Source organism: Ips typographus, linkage group LG11 (genome assembly GCF_016097725.1).
Source record: "Ips typographus isolate SLU linkage group LG11, UJ_Ityp_2.0, whole genome shotgun sequence".
Taxonomy (NCBI): Eukaryota; Metazoa; Arthropoda; class Insecta; order Coleoptera; family Curculionidae; genus Ips; species Ips typographus.
In genome coordinates, this window is record NC_138432.1 from 10541374 (window position 1) to 10563572 (window position 22199).

A 22199-nucleotide genomic window follows, 5' to 3' on the forward strand; every position below is an offset into this window, starting at 1 on the left:
TATTTGGTGCAGTCGCGGAGTAAAGCGGTGTCAAAGTTTGAACTGTCAGAAAGACAGTTTTAAGGGACAGTCAGGGACAAGAATGCTTTTAAAAGCCACTTGGAGTAAGAAAATGACTGTTTTAAGCACATTTTTGGAATCCTCATTAAATTTCCTATCCAATCACCAGCAAAAAAACTACAAAATTTGGTACAGTCAGGGAGAAAAGCGGTGTAAAAATTTGAACGGCGAAAAACACAGTTTGAGAGTACAGTAAGAGACAAAATCGCTTGTCAAACACAGTTGGAATGAGAAAATGACTGTTTTAAGCACATTTTTGGAATCTTCATTAAATTTCCTATCCAATAACCTGCAAAAAACTACAAAATTTGGTACAGTCAGGGAGAAAAGCGGTGTCAAAGTTTGAAGTGTTAGAAAGACAGTTTTAAAGGACAGTCAGGGATAAAAAAGCTTCTAAAAGCCACTTGGAGTGAGAAAATGACAGTTTTAAGCAATTTTTTGGAATCTTCATTAAATTTCCTATCCAATAACCTGAAAAAACATTACAAACTTTGGTACAGTTAGAGAGAAAAGCGCTGTGGAAGCTTGAACTGCTAGAAACCCAGTTTGAAAGGACAGTCAAGGATAAAATCGCTTGTCAAACACAGTTGGAATGAGAAAATGACAGTTTTAAGTACATTTTTGAAATCCTCATTAAATTTTCTATATAATAACCTAAAAAAACACTACAAAATTTGGTACAGTCAGGGAGAAAAGCGGTGTCAAAGTTTGAAATGCTAGAAACCCAGTTTGGAAGGACAGTCAAGGATAAAATCGCTTGTCAAACACACTTGGAATAAGAAAATGACAGTTTTAAGTACATTTTTGAAATCCTCATTAAATTTCCTATCCAATAACCTGAAAAAACATTACAAACTTTGGTACAGTTAGAGAGAAAAGCGCTGTGGAAGCTTGAACTGCTAGAAACCCAGTTTGAAAGGACAGTCAAGGATAAAATCGCTTGCCAAACACACTTGGAATAAGAAAATGACAGTTTTAAGTACATTTTTGAAATCCTCATTAAATTTTCTATATAATAACCTAAAAAAACACTACAAAATTTGGTACAGTCAGGGAGAAAAGCGGTGTCAAAGTTTGAAATGCTAGAAACCCAGTTTGGAAGGACAGTCAAGGATAAAATCGCTTGTCAAACACACTTGGAATAAGAAAATGACAGTTTTAAGTACATTTTTGAAATCCTCATTAAATTTCCTATCCAATAACCTGAAAAAACATTACAAACTTTGGTACAGTTAGAGAGAAAAGCGCTGTGGAAGCTTGAACTGCTAGAAACCCAGTTTGAAAGGACAGTCAAGGATAAAATCGCTTGCCAAACACACTTGGAATAAGAAAATGACAGTTTTAAGTACATTTTTGGAATCCTCATTAAATTTCCTATCTAATAATCTGAAAAAACACTACAAAATTTGGTACAGTCAGGGAGAAAAGCGGTGTCAAATTTTAAATTGCCAGAAACAGTGTTGGCAAGTTAGTAAAGGTGTCCGGACTTAACTATTATCACACTTTAATAAAACAAATGGATAGTTGGACGACAAGAAATCAAAATTAACTACCACCCAGTCACTCTGCATTAATTAAAATGTAAATCAACCACTAATCCACTGTAAACGTGTCAGGGTGACTAGTTAACTTCCAAGTTGGAACAAAAACCAAAATGTAAAAAACGCAGTAAAACTAGAGTTTCCAGAGAGTACAAAAATGTCGTAAAGACTATTTTGTTAGGGTTGGTCAGGGTTGTGTTGCGTGTAGGAAATTACCTGATGACGAACAAATCGGAGCCGTCACATTCGAAACTGGGGTGGGTCCTTTGGAAAGAGTTAAAAAGTAATTCGTTCCCATTTAAACGTAATGCAAATTGGCGCGCCGCAAAACTAATTTCAACATCTCATCCAATTTCTGTACATCCGTACAATCCAATATACAAGCCGACAGGTAAACTACACCCAAAATTAAGGGAGAGGCTCCACCCTTCTCGTAGAGGTGGGAGGCAAATTCCGGCCCTCTCCACCCTACGCCACAAATAACATTGGATTAATACAAAATCTAGAAAAGGACGCGTGAAAGCGATTGCAATTGCAACAATGCAGCCTTATTGCACATGCGTTCCCGACGCCGATCACATAGCTACAAGAATGCTTCACTTGCAAAATTATTATTTTAGTTTAGTTTAGTTCGGTTCTAACTTTCGAGTAGAACGGAAGAGCCCTAACCCGGCCAGTGCAGCCTCTCAACAAATTAGCGCTCCCCTTTTACGTCTGACACGTGTGCACCAAAGACGTCACGCGACCAAGTTCAGTGCCGTGCTCAAACGATTTTTACCGTTCATTTTTTTTTCATCCTACCCTCCGATGCAGCCCAGACTGTTTCCAAGCAGAACTGTGTCAAAATAGTCATTTATCACGTACTTTTGACGGCTTTCTCCCCCTTAAAACGCCGTTTCTATGTGGGTGGCTGCACCGCGAAACACGTGCCCAACGCAGTTGGCAACAAGTGGCCGCAGCCGAGTTGATTCTGAGTCAAGTTCAAGGTGACGTTGTGTATCGATTTTTCACCCCCCAAAATGTTTAGAGGTTAAGGTTTGATGTAATTTCAACAGGGGCGGATCCTGACCGGTTTAATACCACCCAGCTTTTTTTTTAATTCAAATTGCATGCTTTTCTTTGCTGTTTTTATTAGCAGGCATTTATTAGAAACATAACTCAAGTGGATATGACACTCAATTTTATATTAAAATAACATAATTTTATTTGATATGACATACGTTTATTCATTGGCCTAACTTTGGAAATTGCAAAGCTGTACACTCAGAACGTGAAGAATTTAAATAAAAATCACATATTATTGATTTAGTTTAGTTGATATTTAGACACTTCCTATTAACGAACATCATTTGTAAAGTCAAACAAACTGATTTGATTTTAATTCGACAATTAAATTTTTCGATTTATTTGCGGTAAAAACTAACAGCTCCCAATGTAAAACCCAATAAAACGTTAAACGCTCTCATGAAACATAACCGCGTTGCATGTGACACACAATTTATTAAAATAAACCATCCATCATTCTCTTCAATTTAAAATCCGATTTATTTTTGATCTGTACGGAACATTCCCTTTTTTTCTTATTGAAATTAAAATCTGTTTACAGTCAAGTTGAACAAAAACGTATTCAACAACTTGACAAAGTGATGCTAATAACGTGAAATTTAATATTTTGTTGGAAAAGTCGCGTCCAACATCACTTTACAACTTGTTTTGCAGCAATTTAATTTAATGTCTCAAGAGTCTACGTTTATTGCATTTAATTATTGTATTCACTAAACTATTTCAGTGCCATCTGGGGTCGAACTGGCAAACTATTTTTGACGTAAATTATGCTGGGGTTCTTGCACCATAACCCACCAATTTCCTATTTGAGTTAATGACTGTATAATATGATACTATGGCTGTAACATGTTCTTTTGCACTACAGGACAAATTCTGAATGGTTATAACATAACTAAAAAAAAAAAAGTTGTCAACTATAAGCCTGTTGTCAGCTGTCAAAAAAACTTACCCTACTTGCTTCCTATTTGGTTAAAAAACAAACCTAAATCCTGGTTCTTCATTCTTACGTTTTACCGCCTGGCTACAGGGACTATTTCATAGTTGTAGAAGGGGTTTTTCTTTATTTTGAATCTTTGAATAACAAAACAAAACACCTTTGAACGTCAATTGTCAAAATTAGTTTGCTGTGTGTTGCACTTTCCAGGACAAATGTTCTAACCAATTTGTTTAGGCTGGACTTGATTGTTTAGAAAAAGCCTTATCTATACATATCTGGATCAGAAATGGACCTTCTTTGATTTTTCACTCACAACTTGCAATCAACTACACGAAATAATAAAAAAAAAAACATATTTCTTACTACATTTGTGTATAAAACGAAAACTGTTAACGCCGCCATTAAAAGTGACATTTTAGGCTTTCTAGTATAGAGGGCGGTGATTAAACTTAACATGGTTGCCATGGTTAAGACGTTGCCGTAAAACTTGACATATGACAGTGCATGGCAATGTTGCCATAACACTAGTAAACGTAATATTTATCTTGCGATAAAAGCATTTCGGGAAAATTCTAGTTGAAATTCAACATTTCTATACGAGAAAACTTAAAACACAGTTATAGACTGTATTTTTGCTTCAGGCAATAACGCGGAATTTCAACGGGAATCTTTTATTCATTTACCACCATCATTGAACTGAAATGCACAAAATCAATATTAACAGCTAGTTTTATGTTTAAATCTGCTGATTTGCTGAAAAAGCGAGTTTTCGTGAAACTATTCCGTATGTAAACTTGTTGTTACACTAGGAACGAAAACGCCTGGAAAATTTCAAGCAATGTCAAGTACTAATGAAATAATTTCACTTATTTAATCGGTTTTATGTAAATGCCTGCTAATTTAAAACGTCGTTGCATGTCTACAGGTTTTCCCTCTTATCGAATTAAGATTCAGGCGGTAATATGCAAAGAACGTGGAGAAAAGGCTCGAAAGAAGAAACGCGAAGAAGTGTTGTGAAGAAGGCGCTACGAAGCATGAAGAAAAAGAAGACGAAAATCAAGTCGTTTTATGTGCACAATAGTAGTTTTTTTTTTTAAATTGTTATTAGTAATTAAATAAGTATAAACAAGCAATATGAAGACTAGTAGGCAACTATTGGACAATCGCCATTATGAAGGTAAGACCGCTAATAAGAAAAAAAGTATACTACAGTCAATTAGCACCATTTTCGACAATTTGTGGCTTAAACTAGTTTATATTTTTGTCGCGGTGGCGCTCTAAATTACTTAAAAAATTCAGTTTAAATAGGGTTCATTACATAATAATTAACAACTAAATAAAAAGACAAATCAGGGAAAATAATTTGCTGTCAACTGTCAATTTTGAGTAAACGCGTTTGCCAAACTTGTCAAATTACAATTTTATTTTGGTACTATAACTAGGGGAAATTCATACGGACGTTTGCCTGACCGTTTATTACAGTAAACTAGCCCAGAAATATGTTATCAGGGCGTGGTTTTACTGTAATTTGTCCGGAATGTTGTTACAACGACTCGATAACATTCAAACTGTCACGTGTGAAATTGTCCACTAGTTGCGAAAAAATCAAGTAGGCTAGTACATTGGCTCCCGGATTATCAAACGAGCTACCGTTGTCGTATAGGCAACCATCCATTCAGCTGTTTAGACTTTTATTACGTGGCTACGCCGTTGCCACGCTTATTTTTTTTATCGATATGTTTATGTGCGAGAATTGTTTATTTATTGTTTTCCGTTTTGTTTCGTTGTGTGGTGTGCCCAATAACACGGCAGTGTGGCTATTATCGATTTTGAGGGGTAATTCGGGACTGAAACTGCTTGAATTAGCGTAAAAATGGGCGAACGCGGCGCCGTCCATCCTCCCATGGAGCCCATCTGAGACGCGACAACGTCGCGTCACCCTAAACCCATTTCGTAATTTGGTTTTTTTTCTTTGATTCCCGTTTTCTAAATGTAAGCTTTAACACAGGAAAATCGCTTCAAAATCGCGATCAAATTTCACTTTAGTCAAATCGTCCGGATGTAGTTAAGTGATTATGGTTTTTTCGCCCAGCAGCCCATGGTTAAAAAAACATAACAGTACAGAAAATTCATCTACTTGTCTGTGATCGTTACTCATTTTGGTCTAAGTTGTAGGAGGTAAGTCTCAGTTTTATGGCATTTTTACTAACAATCCAGCCCTTCTACGTGTCCTAACCTTATTTAAGACCTCGGTGGGTTAGTGTTCACGTGATTATTAAGTCCATAAAGGGCAAAGGGTCAGCTGAACTAATCAGAATTAGATCTCTCTACTAAAGAAATCTAAAATCACAATGGCGGGCCATCTAAAAGATGTGTGCGTCTTAAAAAAATGGGCCCTCGTGGTCCAGCCAAACCAAATTCCATCATAAAGTCGTGGATTTTACGGTATTACAGGCACACATATGCACAGAAAAATGTCGCCACACGGCTATAAAACGTCTATAAATAGCTGAAACCTACATGAATGTACTTTTAAGGGCATAGAACTTGGTGCCAACGCACCGGAGTACTTCGTTGCCCTTCTACAGTGTTTTTTTCAAAGCCGTGACGTTCGGCTTCGTCGAGGTTAGATTCCTTCATGAAATGCATTCTTCTATGTAATTGAATTGGTGCTTCAAGTTAACTTAACTGTTGTTTTCTACATGGTTACAGTTTTAGGTCAAATAACTCATTTTAAGAACAGTTTGCAAATCTTGATTTTTCACTAATAGCAACCGATCTGGTAGTATGTGCGTGTGAGTGCATTTGTTATGGTTGCTTTTTAGGGCTTTTCTATCCCACAAATGATTCATGTAAGTACTCTCTAGTAGGGTTCCTATTTTAAGGTTAGTTAAGCACTTTACAGTGTGAGATCATAGCCCATTATTATCCAAAGTGGGTATGAATCTGATTTACAGTTAATTTTGGACTTGTTTTCATCCTCATTACTAGCGCCCTATTTTTAAGTACTTAAAAGATCATTGACCTTCTACTGGTGCTGGTAATTTCACCAAGCATTCCTATTTCTGTTAAGATTTTAACCTTTAAATTTCAAAGCTTAAAATCTCATACAATATTTAGTGTTTTTGATTAAATTGTATTCAGCTTATTTTTTTTGATGTACCAATATGAAGAAAACAGCAAAATTTTATTTTAATCTTCTTTTTAATACTGACAGAGTGACAGATATCTAAAATTATGTCTAATGAAAACTTACATTTTGACAACAATACAATCCTAAAGGTTGGTAGCACTGTAAGGTTTTTAAGCTTAATATTTCTGTTACGTATTTTAGTACTTTTACCTCCATCAAAGCTTTTACTACATTTTTCTATCTACTTTGATAAAACTGAAAATTAGTTTTATATACATTTTCAAAAATTACAATAGTTAACCCAATTATTTAACCAGTAGTTAAACTCATAACATCGGTAACAGTATGAAGTTCAGGCAAAGCTATGTAGTATGAATTTCCACACTTTCAAATACAATAATGAGTTGATCTGTGAGAATTGTATAACATTGGTACTTATCAAAAAACAAATATTTGTGTGTATAAGTGATTTGTTTCAGTGTTATAACATAGGTATATTTTTGAAAGAAGTATAAATCTGGTCTTTGGGTGAAACCCAAAGACCTCCTTTCTTTCCTTTATACTAATGAAATCCAAACGTAATTGCAATTACAATACTATGAACGTTGTAATTAATAATAAGACAACAATAAATTCGAGAATATAAAAGGTCGCCGTTTAACATATGTCAGCTGGCAAATGTGAGGCTCATTATTTGTTGTACAACTAAATATCGCCTTTTCTATAATAGTGCTGTTATAAGATATACCAGATGAAACAGTCCACACACACTCGCGGGGTTAATAAACTATTAGCAAATTTTAACACCACCCTGTAACTGTTTTAAAGTTTCGTTTCCTCATTCGGTTCATTTTGACAGGTATCAAAATTAGTAAGCCAGAATGGACTCCCAACAGTACTGCCTTAGGTGGAACAACCACCTGAAAAATTTGACAGATGTGCTCAGTGATTTTTTAAGGGAACAAGTACTATGTGATGTAACATTAGCAAGTAACGGACAAGTTTTCCAGGTACTGGATTCACGACTCGACGGTACCACTCCATGACATTTTGGTGGAGAATGTTGTTTTTTAAAGAGAGTTTTATAATAACAGCAACAGGGTACTTGCAGTGAAAATTAATATCACAAATAGAACGTAGACCTGAAAGAAGACCAACTTACCAAAGCTTAAACAGCTGATCTTTCTGATTGGTGTGACGTCAGATGTTGCCAGACTGTTTAGTCCAATAAACGGTTTGTCTATCGACAGTCTTTGTCAGTAAAAACAAGTCACTTTTCTGATAAATAATGAAAAAAGCACATACAGGAGGGACAAATGAACATACAATTCCCCTTTTATGAAGAGTTTCAGTGAAAACGTTGCACCATACTGTTTCTTTACATCATTTAACAGTAAGGGACAATTTGAAAGTATCTAAATTAAATCAATATAAAGAAAAATCATGCAAGTACCCTACTGTGACAATTTTGATGTGTTTAATCAAAAGTAACTTTTGGTACTCCCTTTATAAATCATCATTTAGTGGTTACCGCAATGGATTTAACTAAAAGAGAAGCATAGCACTGATCAGCTGAATTTCAGGCCCATCAAATAGTCCTGTCGGCATGTTCTCCGTATTTCGAGGCCCTTTTCATACAAACGGCCAACAAACACCCGATAGTTTTTCTGAAAGACGTCAGTCCAAACGAGGTGAAAGCCCTGCTGGATTTCATGTACAAAGGCGAAGTGAACGTGTCCCAGAACCTTTTGCCCGCCTTTTTGAAGACGGCCGAAAGCTTACAGATCAGAGGCCTGTCAGATAGTAATAACAGTTTAAACAGTCAGAACGAGGAGAGAGAAATGGAGAATAGGCCTCCGACGCGGAGGGAAAGAGACGTGCCTAGACAGGGCCGAGACAGTCCGGCTTTAAAAAGGAAACGAACAGCATCGAATAACAACTGTGATAACTCATCAAATTCTGTTGATAGGAATCCTCCAGAGTCCAAGGTTAGTTCTTGATAGACCCCCACCTGGTTTACATGCAGATTTGATTTTTTTTTTTTAGGTTTTTGGGGCCGAATCCCCAGTGGACCGGGATCGCGGTCGCCCTGACAGGGACTCAGGGGGAACGCCATCTATTAAATCGGAACCCCACGACGGAAACCCAATAGACTCGTACCATTCAATGTCTGAAGCCCTACAAACTGTAAGTTACCATCCCAGTTTATTTTGTTTGTTTATATTTGTTCCCATAATCATCATTTTTGTTACGGATTAGCCGGGTCACGTAATCATCATCAACCATTACACACACAATCCATACTCATAAATCATGTTTTTGGTTTAATTTGTAAGGATATGTGTGCAATTGCCCCGTGCACAACCACATATTTATATAAACTTGCGATTGTACGTACATTTGTAAGTGTTTCCCCCGCCAAAAAAGAGTTAGAGATAGAAGGAGGAAGGAATGAGAGCCATTGTATGGACAGTTTAGAGGGTTTCCAGCTGATATGTTTGATTAAAAATAGTTACGCATTTTACCTATACCAGATGACTCATTTTTAAGCAAATAGCAGTGTTATGGAACAGATATTGCTACTTGATTGTTGATCAAGTTTAAATCACTTTATATTATACAGGTGCGGTTAATCCAAAAGCGACCATAGGAAAACCGTGTAACGGACAGAGAAACGTAGGTAATTGCATGCGCGGGAGAAAGACAGAAAACGAAAAAAATATCAAGTAGGCTATATTTTTAGCGCGCTGTTGCCAAACGCCGTAAGTATTCAATACCCTCGACAAACTTACTTACGGCGTTTGGCAACAGCGCGCTACAAATATGGCCTACTTGATATTTTTTTCGTTTTCTGTCTTTCTCCCGCGCATGCAATTACCTACGTTTCTCTGTCCGTTACACGGTTTTCCTATGGTCGCTTTTGGATTTACCACACCTGTATAATTATTGTAATCCAGGATTCTCTAAACTGCCATCGAAATTTTTACTTTTAAACCCCCCAAGTGGCAAGGCTATTGACACATATCCTTCCCTTTCTCTGTCCACAGACCTCCTTCCTCTCACCTTCTATCTCTTGGGAGAAACACCCACCGGCACCGTTCCTCACCCCTCAACAACAAGAAACCGAGTGCCTTTCGTTAACGCCTTTGGTGACGGCACCACCGCACCGCCATTCGATGTTGCGTCAATACCTGGACGCACCCATCAAACCTGGAGATGATGCGTCCGAAATGTCGTCGTCAACTAGTCTCCAATCGCTGCCCAGTTTGTATCCACGTGCCCCACTTCCGGTTCCCCCGGAAATCGGGGGAAAAGAGTGTTCAGTGATACAGTCGACCTCTGCGGGCTCAAAAGCGACTTCCGGCCAGCAAAAGCCCGTGGGGCGTAAAGGCTCCCGTTTCAGACCAAATTGGCTGGACTCGTACGTGTGGTTGCAGTACGACGAACGCCTAAACATAATGTACTGTAAATTTTGCCGGAAGTGGAGCAGTGAAATGCCGGATATAAGGACGTCGTTTGCAGAAGGAAGCAGCAACTTTCGGTTGGAGATTGTAAACCATCATGATAAGTGTAAAGCGCACAGATTGTGCGTGGCTAGAGAGTACCGTTCGGAACGAAGCCAGCAGAGCAGTACTTCCGTAACCAGTTTGGGCTCATTTTACAATATCCAGACCGGAAGCCGGTTAAGGGAAGAATTGTGCTATGATCGAGGACAGGACAGTGTTGTCGAATTGTTACCTCACGGCAGTGGAGATTTTTTGGGTTCCAAACCAGATGGGAACACTTGATGAGGTGGTGATCTTTCAACTTGCTTAACGGCGAAATGTGATAGTAGGCTAAGATTCTGGTGGAATTTTCATTGGAAAAGGAGCTATTCAGGACTCAAAATGTTCTTTACACTACTCTGTATTGTCCCAATTTTTTGTGACTGGGACACTCCCTCATTTTATACCGTGCGGTGATTTTCAAGTTCTGTGACAGTTACATGTGATGTATACTAAAGATGTTATATGATTATTCAAAGATTTATTAGAGAAAGTTAATGTTTAGTAAGCGTATATGTTATTATTACACTATCACAGCTGTATATTAGCTCTAGTCTATGATGTTATGTTTTACACAGGATATCTTGTTTTAATTTTCATTAGGACACCCTGTGTATACTTTAACTTGTTATAAAAGTTACCTATAGTTTATCTGTACAGTTATTCGCTTTTTATACTATACCGTATTTTTATAAACTTTAACTAACCAAACAGCAGGTGTATTTACGATTTTGCGTTAAAAAAAATGAATAAAAGGCTTCTCACTAAAGTTTGTTTAACTTTTGCTCAATTTATTCTAAAAACTTTTGCGCTCACCCAAGTGAATCGACATTTGCGCAGGGCGGGAGCCTCAGTGTGCTGCAAGAGGAGGGCAGGGTGTCGCTGGGCAGCCAACCGGAACCGCCCGAAAGCAACGACCTGTCCAATTTGGCGCCACCCGACATGACAGACACTATAGATGGTAAGTCCATTTTACGGTACCCGCGGTTTGAAAGTGTCGGTGGTTTTTCAGTCAACTCACTGACATTTTTCACTCCGTTTCATTTTTTGTTTTGTTTTATTTTAGCATGTTTTGACAGCTTTCTGCTTTATTTTTTCTTGCTTTGTTTCAGATTTTCTGTTTCTAGGTTTGCCATTGTGTACATACTTTTTTGTATATATTGTGCATATTATCACATTAAACTGTTTATTCGCTTTATTAAAACTGCTTTTTATGTTTTTTCTTCCTTTCCTTCTCATTTGCACTGCTTGCTGGTTGTACTAACGCTTTGCTTGGCTTTTGTAACGTTTTCCATCGCTCTAATTTTTACATTTTGCTCAACAATACAATAGAAGGGATTTGGACAGGATTTACTTAACAGTCGCCTAAACTTCGGTTATACCAAGTGGTGCATTTGGTGCACACTAATGTTAGAGTTCAGGTCATTGTTAAAGCCTAAATTATCAATTTCTTATCTGGTTTATCACTAATATTGATCAAATCCAGTCCATAGATCACCTAGAATTATTAATTCGGCATTTAGCAAGTTTACACTACTGTACCTTCTAAGGGTTGATATGCAACCAGTTATACATAAAAACTGCATGTTCAGTTGCTTAACTAGTAGGGCACTGAGTTTTTTTAATTAATTGCCGAACCACCTTGTACATATATCCTAATGGAGTATTCAAACTTGAATCTTGAAGTAATTTACTTATTACATAGACTTAATTGAAATTCTTTGAGTGAATCGTATAACTTTTAGACTTTTACGCCCTCTAAAATCAAGTCTCTGAATTCCAATTCTCCCTACTCTAAGGTAAATCAAAATTTATTGCGGTTTTAGTGGAAAGAGTTCATCCAATACAACACAAGGCGGTTACCGTTTGTCAAAAGAAGTCCTTTTCAAGCTTGTTTATCTTGCTGTAAACCCGTTTGCGTAGAACAGAAACAGGAGAAAAAACAGTGTATCAAATTTTATACCGTAATAATTGATTGTCGTGTTATGCGGAATGCACATTTTACATCTGTCAGCGGTATGGGCACAGAAACGGTATGTAGAAAAAGTCCAACGAGTCAATTAGGTGGCGCTGTTCATACGAGGTTTTCACGTTAGGTTTGACTACAAAACAATAGAGGGTAGGTAAAAGCTTCATATGATGAATGAACCGGTGAAAATTAAAACTTTACTTTCTCATTATAATTAATCTAGATTCATAGTCTCATAGAATGCATCAGCGTTACTAAAGAGGTTTTTGACATTTTCCATCAATTCCCGTATAAAATATCAGTTTCAGCTCCATATGCTGTTTGTCTTTAGTTCCGTTAATTGTGTAGAGTGACACTAATAACCATGTACGTAAAACATGGATTGTTAAGTAGATCAGAAAAATTTACGTCTGTAAGGCTAAAGTGTTGAATCAAACGTATGTTATCGAGAATTCCTATATCAAGAGATTTATTTAACTTCTGCACTGTTTTAGTGCTTAAACCTTAAAAATTCGCAGTGTATGTCTGGTTGCCTATCCCATTTAATTACTGTGTAATTGGTATATTTGATTGGGAGAGGTAATGGTAAATTTGACTTATTGTGCTTAAGTCAGACACTAGCTGCTTCCAAATTACTACTACTAGTGTTAAGTGTGGTGTTACTGGATACTACCCCAGTAAAGCTTTTGCATGCCCAATAACCAACCTCCTTATTATTAGTTTGTAAGCAAATAACCGCTTTTTCATCGCTTCGTATTTAGTTGACTACATACAATTTACCCCCATAAAAGTCTTATTACATACGAAATTAAACCGGATGCTTCGAGAACTGTATAATATAAAACTGTATAATATATAAAGTGTATAATAGTAAAACGGAGGTTGATTAATCCAATAATTAACAAAACGAAGGGATTATCTGAAGTGTTGTCCAGTCCAAACTTCAGGTATTGCCTTGAACACACACAAAAACTAATAACCAAAAAAACTATCTAATGAGTGAGCAGGTTTTTCGTTCTTATTTACATTCACACATTTTTCTCTTCTGCTGTGGGGTGCACTCTGTCACTATTTTGCTATACTGTCACTTTTTTTAATAATTTATCTAATCATTAACCTCCTGGATAACTGAAAGTCCAGTTTGCTAACAGTGGGCGTTGGTAAAACTGGCCTTAAGCTCAGTCACATTTTTCGGTGATAATGATCAGATAAAGTGGCGTTTTGCAGTCGGTGTAAACCGTACCGTACCGTGCGTGAGTCGCAAATCTTGGACAACCAATCTAGTTGGAAGAAATCGAGTGGCTATTAATTGAATGGCTTTGTATTTGTGTTTTAATGATTTTTCCTGACTTTTCTGGGGGAGGGGCACCAAAACTAATTCGCCTGTTTACTTAACGTAAACCCCCATTAATCTTGTAGAGTTGTTTCATTTCATTTTCCTGTATATTACACCAAATAAGTTGTTTGGCTGGGGTTTATTATCATTATTATTATTATTAACAACAAAATTGAAGGAGTAATCCTAATTTGTATGTGGCCCTTCAGGTTTAGGACAGTCACTACATGTTTGTTAGCAAAAAACGAGTTTGATTCTATGACCTTCATTTACAGCCTAAAATTTAGAATATCTGGTTGCATACCTGCTTGTTCTTCATATTCTAAAGGCATGGTTTGCTTAACCCACTAAACTCCGCCCCTTCACCAATAGAGCAAGCGTGTAGTGGCAAGCTGTCAAAATGGTTAAAGGTGTAGGTTGGGGTGGGGGGGAGGGGAGTTATTAAGGGTGGTTGTCCAAGATTTGCGAAAATCAAAAAACGAGAAAAAAGCCGTACTGACCAGTCGTTTTTTGCTTGCAGGTTCAAAAACCTGGCACATGCGGCTTACCTTTGACAAGTTGCCGGGCGGTTGTAACCTGCACCGCTGCAAACTTTGTGGGAAAATAGTGACGCACATCAGAAACCACTATCACGTGCACTTCCCCGGCAGATTCGAGTGTCCCCTTTGCAGAGCCACCTACACTAGGAGCGACAACCTGCGCACTCACTGCAAATTTAAACATCCCCGTTATAATCCGGATACCAGGAAGTTTGATACGGGCATCAAATACGAGCCGGGCGTGGCGACCCCAACTGCGCCCTCTGTCGGCCAATTGGCCGCTGACGCCTCGGCCGACTGATTTTGGCTGTACTATTATTTTTATTATCGGGCTATGTGCGATTCTTAGCGGTAGTCGATGGGCTGGGCGGTTCCACACGATTACAGTTTACAGTCTGGCCAATTCACTTAAACTGAAGTAAACGTAGCAACTATCTGCCAAACTTTTTTCTTCATAACTTTAGGTAAGCAACCAGAAATACACGATGACAGCTCAAGAAGGCTAGATCTTGACAATGTCTTAAAATCATAATGTGTCGAACTTCAAGCCCAGCTTAATTTAAGCGTGGTCCAGACTGTGACTTTATGTTAACTGTATTCTACACAGTCTGAACCACACTTAACTTAAGCTTGGCTTTAAGTACAACCGTGCAAATGGGAGTTAGTCATTTCATTTATATGATTGTATAACTTTTTCCGTATGTCTGGTTGCCTATCTCCAACTTTAGTGTCCGTATTGTGGTACGTAAATAATGAAGAGCCTGTAAACTCAAAAATATCTAAAACCTAATTTAACTTAGCAGGCATTTAGTTACAAGGAAGTGAACGTGGAAAGGTTTTCACACATACATTGACAGGAAAAACCAACAGTAACAAATCTGTCCCTTGACTAGGTTTACCTCAGCCGTTTTACTATTCAAATCGAAACTAAAGCTACGCTGTAAACTGTAATCAAACTCCACTAGCCCTAAGTGTCGTACCTTTATGGGTTTGTTTGTTTCGAGTATTTTATTTTGCCTGGTGTGCTTTGAGACCGCGTTGAAGTCGAAACGAGTGAAAGGTAAGTCGTAATGACTTCAAAACCGTTCTTGATCCACCTTATTTACAATACACCACCTTGTATACAGGGTTGGTGGTATTTATTGTTTTTTTTTTTTTTTAAACGATCTATATACGAAATATTAAAATCTCCGATATTGCAATAAGAACCTACTCTATTCTAGTCTATACAATCATTATATTAACTGTTAACTCTTGTTTGTTTCAGATATTAATTATACATATAGTAATAATTACGTAGGTGCGTCCTGTGTAAATTTTTGCGTGCAACGGGTCTCGACTATACGCAGCGGGTGAATTTTTGTTTGATAGGGATTTTCGATCAACTTAAGCAATAATAACGCAGTTTTTTAGTAATAACAAAACGCTTAGAACTAGGCATAAGAGAGTTTGAAAGGTTTTATCATTGATCTGTGATGTTTGTTTGGTGGGACGGGTCATCCAAAGCTTTAACCCGCTGCTAAGTGAATTGGTTAACAAAAAATACTCCCGTCCGGTTTGGATTAAAACTTTTTTGTTCGGTGCCTCTGGCGGCACTGACTGAAACTAAAAAAACTTGATATCAGTCGCTACTCCTTCGAAAAGACAAGGGAATGTTTAAGTTATGTGCCTTAATTTGACTGAATCGTTGTAATTTTAGATGAGGGATTTTAGAAAAGGTGATTTATATTAAAAATTCGGTGGTTTAGTCTGGCTGAAATGGAAATTTAAACGCGCGCAATTTTAGGCTTTATGAAGCCGTGCAAATAACTTTAGTTTTCCTATACTATACATAAAATATTGATTTGCCAAACTAACTAGGTTTAAACAATTATTGTTTTATACATATAAGTGCAATTCTACGTGTAAATATTTTAATCTTTATTACCTCATTTAAGTGTTTTATACACTCGAAAGCTGCTGCTGATGGTCTCGAATCCAAAACGTCCAGTAAAATGTATATAATACACACACAGCTACTTATTCTGATGAGCCCTTTAATGAAATTTCAAAGTTTATTTACTAGTGCAATATTCACAGTGGCAGTTACACTTTAAACTACTTATATACGCGTATATTTATATAACTCAAGAAAAAATCATTTATTTATATTATACATATTTTTTTTATTAAATAAATATTTAAAAAAAAATCTAAACTTGTATAATACCAACTTGCACAGAACTGTTATTTAATCATATACATTATATATTTGTACATAGTTATCAAATGGTTTTGTATACAAACGGGGTTTGTTAAAGGTGTTTACACAAAGCAATGAATGTTATTATTATATTAATAATAATAATAATAATATTAAATAGTTAACCCAGCATCTTTAAGATTTCTTCTTTGTGGCCTAGAGTCAGTGTCAAATTTTATATTATAGTCAAGGCGTTTGGAATATACATAATATAGGATACACCCTGTAAAAAAAAAGTCAATTTTAAATTGTGTATTTTTATCAAAGGTCGATTTTTTGGCAATTTTAGACCTTTTGAAAAAGGAATGTGATATGTTAGGAAGCGTTGGTGCTATATAAAGCAACCTATACCGTGCAATACTACAGTTTAATTTGCCCTTTATTGTTTTTGTTTTTTTTTTAATTAAAATAGATTCCAAGGGGTTTTCGCAATTACAAATGTCTGTTATCTAGTGATTTTTTATGATTGGGTCGCCCCTTGTAGCATTTAATATTTGGTTTGATATACACGTATATACACGAGAGCCAATTAAAGGTTGCGGCTTGTTTTTGATGGTAAATATACTTTATTACGTAACACTAAGATAAGAATTTTATACTTTTTTTTAAATTTTCAGTCAATTTAAATCCGTTGAATGTGGTAGGAAGTGGGTTGGTATGTGGCCAACAGATGGCGCTCCCACACGTTTATCTTATCGGTGTAGTTTATTGAGCTGAAGCTCATTCTAAATGGCTTTTTTCTACTTAATTTTCTATTTAACTTGCTCATTATTCTGTCACTAGTATTTTTTAGGCATTTTTGAATCATTTAATTCCAGACTGACTAGAATTTTAGCTTAGAGGCATGAATTAACTGGAGCGCTACTTGGTGGCCTAATACCCATCTAACTTTAACTAGTCTATTTCATTCTGACAAAACAAGATGACCTATGTTACTACAGCTTATAATCAAAATTTGGTTTAAACTACTCATCTAGCTGTGAACTGTCAATTTCTCGAAACTTTTTCAACGCCATATTGGCCGCGCCTCTATCTGTACCCGAAATTACCTTAATTTCACTTTTGTGCCAACTGTAATTTGTCGGTAAAAAATGCTCAGTGATCACTCATCAGTAGTGGCATGACGCAACAATTTGCCTTTCAGTGGGTGTGGCTTGTGAATCCACGCCCCTTGGTTTATTAAGGGGGCAAATTGTTGCGCGTTCTCATTAAAACCATTTCATTCGTGGCATTGCGCATCAATTTGCCCTTCAACACGTTTGAATTAATAAAAAACGTGACAATTGAGGTGTGGCTTATCAAGTCCCCTTGCATCAACGAGTACGGGTAAACGTGGTTGACGAGCAAATTGCCGCGCCTTCTCATTTTTTTAAAAAAAAGCTTCTAACACAAACTCTAATTTCTAGAAAAAGCGTAACTTTAAGTAAAATATTACTCTTTGTTACTTAAAAAGTGAGTTAAGTTTATTATTAGTGTTTGATTTTATAATACTGAATCATTATAATTATAAGATAACGAAATCTTCAAGCATTTATGTATTTTATTATTTTTTATTAAAAATGGTGTGTTTCAGTGCGGGGTTTTATTTTTTACACTTGGGATTTGGGAACGTATTAATCTTAAGTACATTTGAAACTAGTCTGAAGTGAGCAATATTATGAATGTTTGATGAAGAGTTCAACATTGTTTGAACACGTAATTTGGGCGTCACTTTGTAAATGGGAATTTAGTTATTCTGAAATACACGCGCAAACTAAATCATAAATAACGCCTCGAGGTGGTTTTGAATGGGAAACTGTTACGAATTTCAGCCTAAATTATCATCAGCAATTTCGAACTCACACATTGACGAACGTTTCCAGGATTATATTTACTTTAGTCGGGCTTTATTCCCGAACAGCAGGGAACTTATACCATAACATTTTTCCTCTATTCTCATTTTCTTCATGTTGCTTTAAGCTCTCAAACTAATATTGTTGTTGAATCTTGTTCGGTGCTTCATACAGTGAACGTCCTTACCTTTAGACTGAATTCCCCAGGGTAAGTACCACCAATACGGTGACTTTTACAATTTTAGGGGCGTGTCGTTTAAATTTCCACGCCCCCTTTTCACTTGCGCGTGGAAGTTTAAACTTAATGTCCTGTTTTGTTGCAGAGATGAAAAGCTACGCAAAAGTGTCGCAGTTGTTTGAGCGAGTCAGCCAAGTGGACGAGAGGAGACGGTGCGTGTTGTGCGGAAAAATCGTGAGTAACACTAGGAACCATTACTATGTCCATTTTCCCGGACAGTACACGTGTACGCATTGTCCAGCCGTGTACACTCGAAGCGATACGCTTCTGCTACACATGCGTACCAAACATCCGACGGTGGCTTAGCTACTATGTTACTAGGGGTAATGTACAGAGTGTTACAATCTGGGAGGTAACGACTCCTTCACTTATTTGTACACTTTTACATTTATTATTTATTTGTAGAAAAAGATTTTTAAACCAATCACATACATATAACAAATTTTGATGTGGACACTGTGCTAATACTTTTTATTTTGCCATTTTTTAATTCAACGAAGTGCAATCATGTTTTTTACTACTCCTAGTCAAATTGGGATGGTTCACATAGTACAGGAACTTTTTACTATACAGTGTGTCCAAACTGCTTTTCTAATACTCTGTATAGCAAAAACTTTTTCTGTACACTACCCAACAAACTTCCAGTTTGTTTGATCTCACATACCGGAAGTTCAATAACATATATTTTATTAATTTTAGGTAAATTATTATTGTTTTTCAATACTCCCCTTTAACGGTTATTTAAGTAGGAATCTACCAGAAACAAAAAAAAAATGAATATATATTTTATTGTCTTTATACAATTCATATACTGTATCATATAACAATAATACTATATAATACGCCAAAGAGTGTCAGATTTTTTACCAAAAAAAAAACTCGGAACGATTATAATATATGGTGTCAATTCCAATTATTAGGTTTAGGTTAAGCTTGTACGTGTTATCTTTAACTAGTTAAGGGTAGATTAGAGGTTAAATGGTCGATTTAAAAAAAAAACGGTTGAAAATCAACTAAATTATTAAAAAAGGTGTTCGGTAACTTTTTCATTGCTAGTGCCATATAAACTTCAGTGCCAAATCATTTCGACATTTTTCCAAAAATGTCAAATCCTATACACACCAAAGAATGTCAATTTAAGCTACTAGTCACAAAACCAAAGTTTTCCATTTAGAATGAGATTGCCCTATTTTGTTTTTGCTCAAGTAGCATTTTACACTCACAAACCTCACAGTTATTGGTCCCCCATAAAGGGGGGTGTAAAATGTTACCAACGACAATACTGTGTACCTTTCAGTTTAATTATTCTGATTATTAGCTTTAAAATCCAATGTGCCAAATTTTAACTTTGTACATAATACCAACAGGCACTAAATTCTGTTAAAAAAAAATAACGAACTGTACAGGGTGTGTCCAAATGGACCACCCTAAGAAATTTAGTAAATGTATGTATTAGAGGGATTAACCAGTTTAAGATATTTTGGTAACAACAGCTAAAAATGTAAAATTTCAGGGTACGTATTCCAAAAAAAAGTTTACGGTATAATTGTAGTTAATTTTTATGGTATTTATGTTAAAATAAACATTTTAATTGCCAATAAAGTGTTTTCATTTTGCCTTTTCAGTTAGTGTGATGATTCCTTAAGTTCGCGTTGTGAAGCGGTATAGGCAACCATATATATATTGCGTCGTATTGTCGGCTGCGTGTTTCAGGGGTTAATAGCTGTTATAGTCCGCGCTCCAACGCTAGGACTTATCATCTTAGTGTACTTTTTTGTCATTTTTTTGCTGTTTCAGTAAAACAACCCTACACCTGCACTTCAAACGGATCCAATAACGGCCTCCTTTCTTACGTGGAAATGTTCGAAGCGTCCCGTTCCAACGTTTTGCTTTGGAGATGTAAGGCTTGCAGCAAAGAAGTTTCCAACAGGTAAGTAAAAATTAGCAAAAATACTATTTTCTAAAAATTGTTTTCTTTTCAGATGGCATCACTTTCACTCCCACACCCCACAACGATCGTTCTGTCCTTATTGTCCTGCCACGTACAGCCGAATCGACACGCTCAGAAGTCACGTTAGAGCCAAACACACCATCCACTTAAGCAAACAAGCAATTTAGCAATACGAGAAGGCGACCGCTTTCTATTTTAGAAGGTGGTATGCTAACACCATCTGAATTTAATTTGGATGTTTCCCAAACACTTTTAAAATAGGAAAATTCAACGAAATGTATGCTGCTAATACCTCTGTAAGGTAATATATTAATAATCTTGTGTAAGTAATTCAATCATCTCATATACATATACAGGGTGTTTGATATACATATGTATGTCAGAGAATGGACAATGACAAGGTTGGTTGCCTATAATCAGCATTTAAATAATATATAACCACTCTGTATATAACTCATCCATTCAGTGTGTTATTTTAGTACAAAATACTTGTTGCACACTTTACTATCTGGAATTCTGTAAATATGTTTAATTAATGTATTATACACTGACATAAATTGAAAACATATTTCTAACTAAAAAAATATGTTATTGAGTACCTTTTAAATCAAAAACCAAAAAATTGTCTGTGATATTTTATTTACATAGGTCCACACGTCCTGAACAGGGTAAAGTATATAGTTTTGTGACATTTAGGTTTCTCTTGCACTTATAGGTAAATATATAATCAAGTCCAAAACACAAATTAATGTGGTAGTAAATTATTTACAGGTAAGACACCTTAATTATTACATACACCATCTTAATTATACCTAAATGTAAATGCTGTGTACATAGTGAGTACACAGTGCAATTTAAAGTAACATTACATATAAAAGGTGTTAACTGTTTCATATTATGCTAAAACTGTATGTATAACTTTAAGAACTCTCTATACTGGGGCTGCTGGAGCGAAAAATAACCCTGTTGACTTAATGAAATTGTAGGTAAATTTAAGAAATAATACACTCTTGTCGTTTCAAACCTGTTTTATTAATCACCAAAATGAAGGATCATGAAAACATACTATTATGCAAATTATCTATATCCACCTCCCTTTCCCTAGCTCTTTTCTTCTCTTTCCTCTCCTCCTCATAGTCCTCATCATCTGTAGGAAGCTCAAATCTGCATAAAGGGCAAGAGTTGGTCTGCAACCAAACTAACTCTATACCAAACCTATATGGGGTTGTTAAAAAATACCTTTTGCAACCAAGGTAGGATACACTCAGGATGATAAGCGTGCTTGCAGGGTAGTTTTTTAGCCGCATCCCCAATGCTGTACTCCTTCAAACAAACTGGACACTGCTTCCCTATTTTCATATTTTAGATTCATAAAACTTTGGTTGTGCCTTATCACTTACCACTTTCGGTGATGGTTTGGGTTTTCAAGGCTTCGACGGCTGCCCTGGAAGCTGCAGGGGGCAGTTTGTCCCCATTTAACGCTCGCAGCTCCTCAAACATCCGATAGTCCCTGAACAGTCTTGCCATATGCAGAAAGTGGTTGGGCTGTTCTCCATCCCCTAATTCTTGCCACCCCATTTCGGAGAAATAGTCCGCCATAATGACTGCTTTACAGTATTTAGAGTAATTTATGTCAAATCATTGTTTAAATTATATTATTGTATTTTGTAAACAAATTAGCATAAAACATAACCCTATTTGTTCATATTAAACTGTCTTGAGTGTCTTGTCATTTTTGTCAAAGGTTATTAAATGTTAAGTATGGTTATCACGTGACTTTACTCTGGGCGTTTCATGGAAAACATATATAT

General features: G+C 36.3%; 2 protein-coding genes across 9 annotated transcripts; one reads left to right on the forward strand and one right to left on the reverse strand.

Moving 5' to 3' along the window:
- Positions 1–5317: 5317 nt before the first annotated feature.
- Positions 5318–21411, forward strand: LOC145735938 (uncharacterized). Of its 8 annotated transcripts, XM_081990086.1 has the most exons (7): positions 5330–5781; positions 7596–7746; positions 8320–8724; positions 8783–8923; positions 11122–11242; positions 20235–20367; positions 20420–21411. In XM_081990086.1, exons 2-7 carry the CDS (start codon positions 7618–7620, stop codon positions 20553–20555), a joined length of 1065 nt encoding a protein of 354 aa, XP_081846212.1. In that variant the 5' UTR covers positions 5330–5781; positions 7596–7617; the 3' UTR covers positions 20556–21411. The 8 variants fall into 8 exon arrangements, with proteins under 8 accessions (XP_081846208.1, XP_081846206.1, XP_081846211.1 ...); XM_081990082.1 differs by lacking the exons at positions 11122–11242; positions 20235–20367; positions 20420–21411 and adding an exon at positions 9784–11050 and having other exon boundaries at positions 5318–5556; positions 5612–5781; XM_081990085.1 differs by lacking the exons at positions 11122–11242; positions 20235–20367; positions 20420–21411 and adding exons at positions 9784–10201; positions 10259–10392 and having other exon boundaries at positions 5322–5781.
- Positions 21399–22085, reverse strand: LOC145735950 (E3 ubiquitin-protein ligase RNF181-like). Its single transcript, XM_081990104.1, has 3 exons — positions 21789–22085; positions 21628–21737; positions 21399–21575 (listed from the first exon to the last, which is right to left on the reverse strand). The coding sequence occupies exons 1-3, from the start codon at positions 21985–21987 to the stop codon at positions 21441–21443; spliced, it is 444 nt and encodes a 147-aa protein (XP_081846230.1). The 5' UTR covers positions 21988–22085; the 3' UTR covers positions 21399–21440.
- Positions 22086–22199: the final 114 nt, after the last annotated feature.

Coding starts and splice junctions, on each gene's coding strand:
- LOC145735938 (XM_081990080.1), top strand. CDS start 7,618: ATGGACTCCCAACAGTACTGCCTTAGGTGGAACAACCACCTGAAAAAT. Junction 8,725..8,782: donor GGAATCCTCCAGAGTCCAAG/GTTAGTTCTTGA, acceptor TTTTTTTTTTAG/GTTTTTGGGGCCGAATCCCC. Junction 8,924..9,783: donor TGTCTGAAGCCCTACAAACT/GTAAGTTACCAT, acceptor CTCTGTCCACAG/ACCTCCTTCCTCTCACCTTC.
- LOC145735950 (XM_081990104.1), bottom strand. CDS start 21,987: ATGGCGGACTATTTCTCCGAAATGGGGTGGCAAGAATTAGGGGATGGA. Junction 21,738..21,788: donor CCAAACCATCACCGAAAGTG/GTAAGTGATAAG, acceptor ATATGAAAATAG/GGAAGCAGTGTCCAGTTTGT. Junction 21,576..21,627: donor TCCTACCTTGGTTGCAAAAG/GTATTTTTTAAC, acceptor GTTTGGTTGCAG/ACCAACTCTTGCCCTTTATG.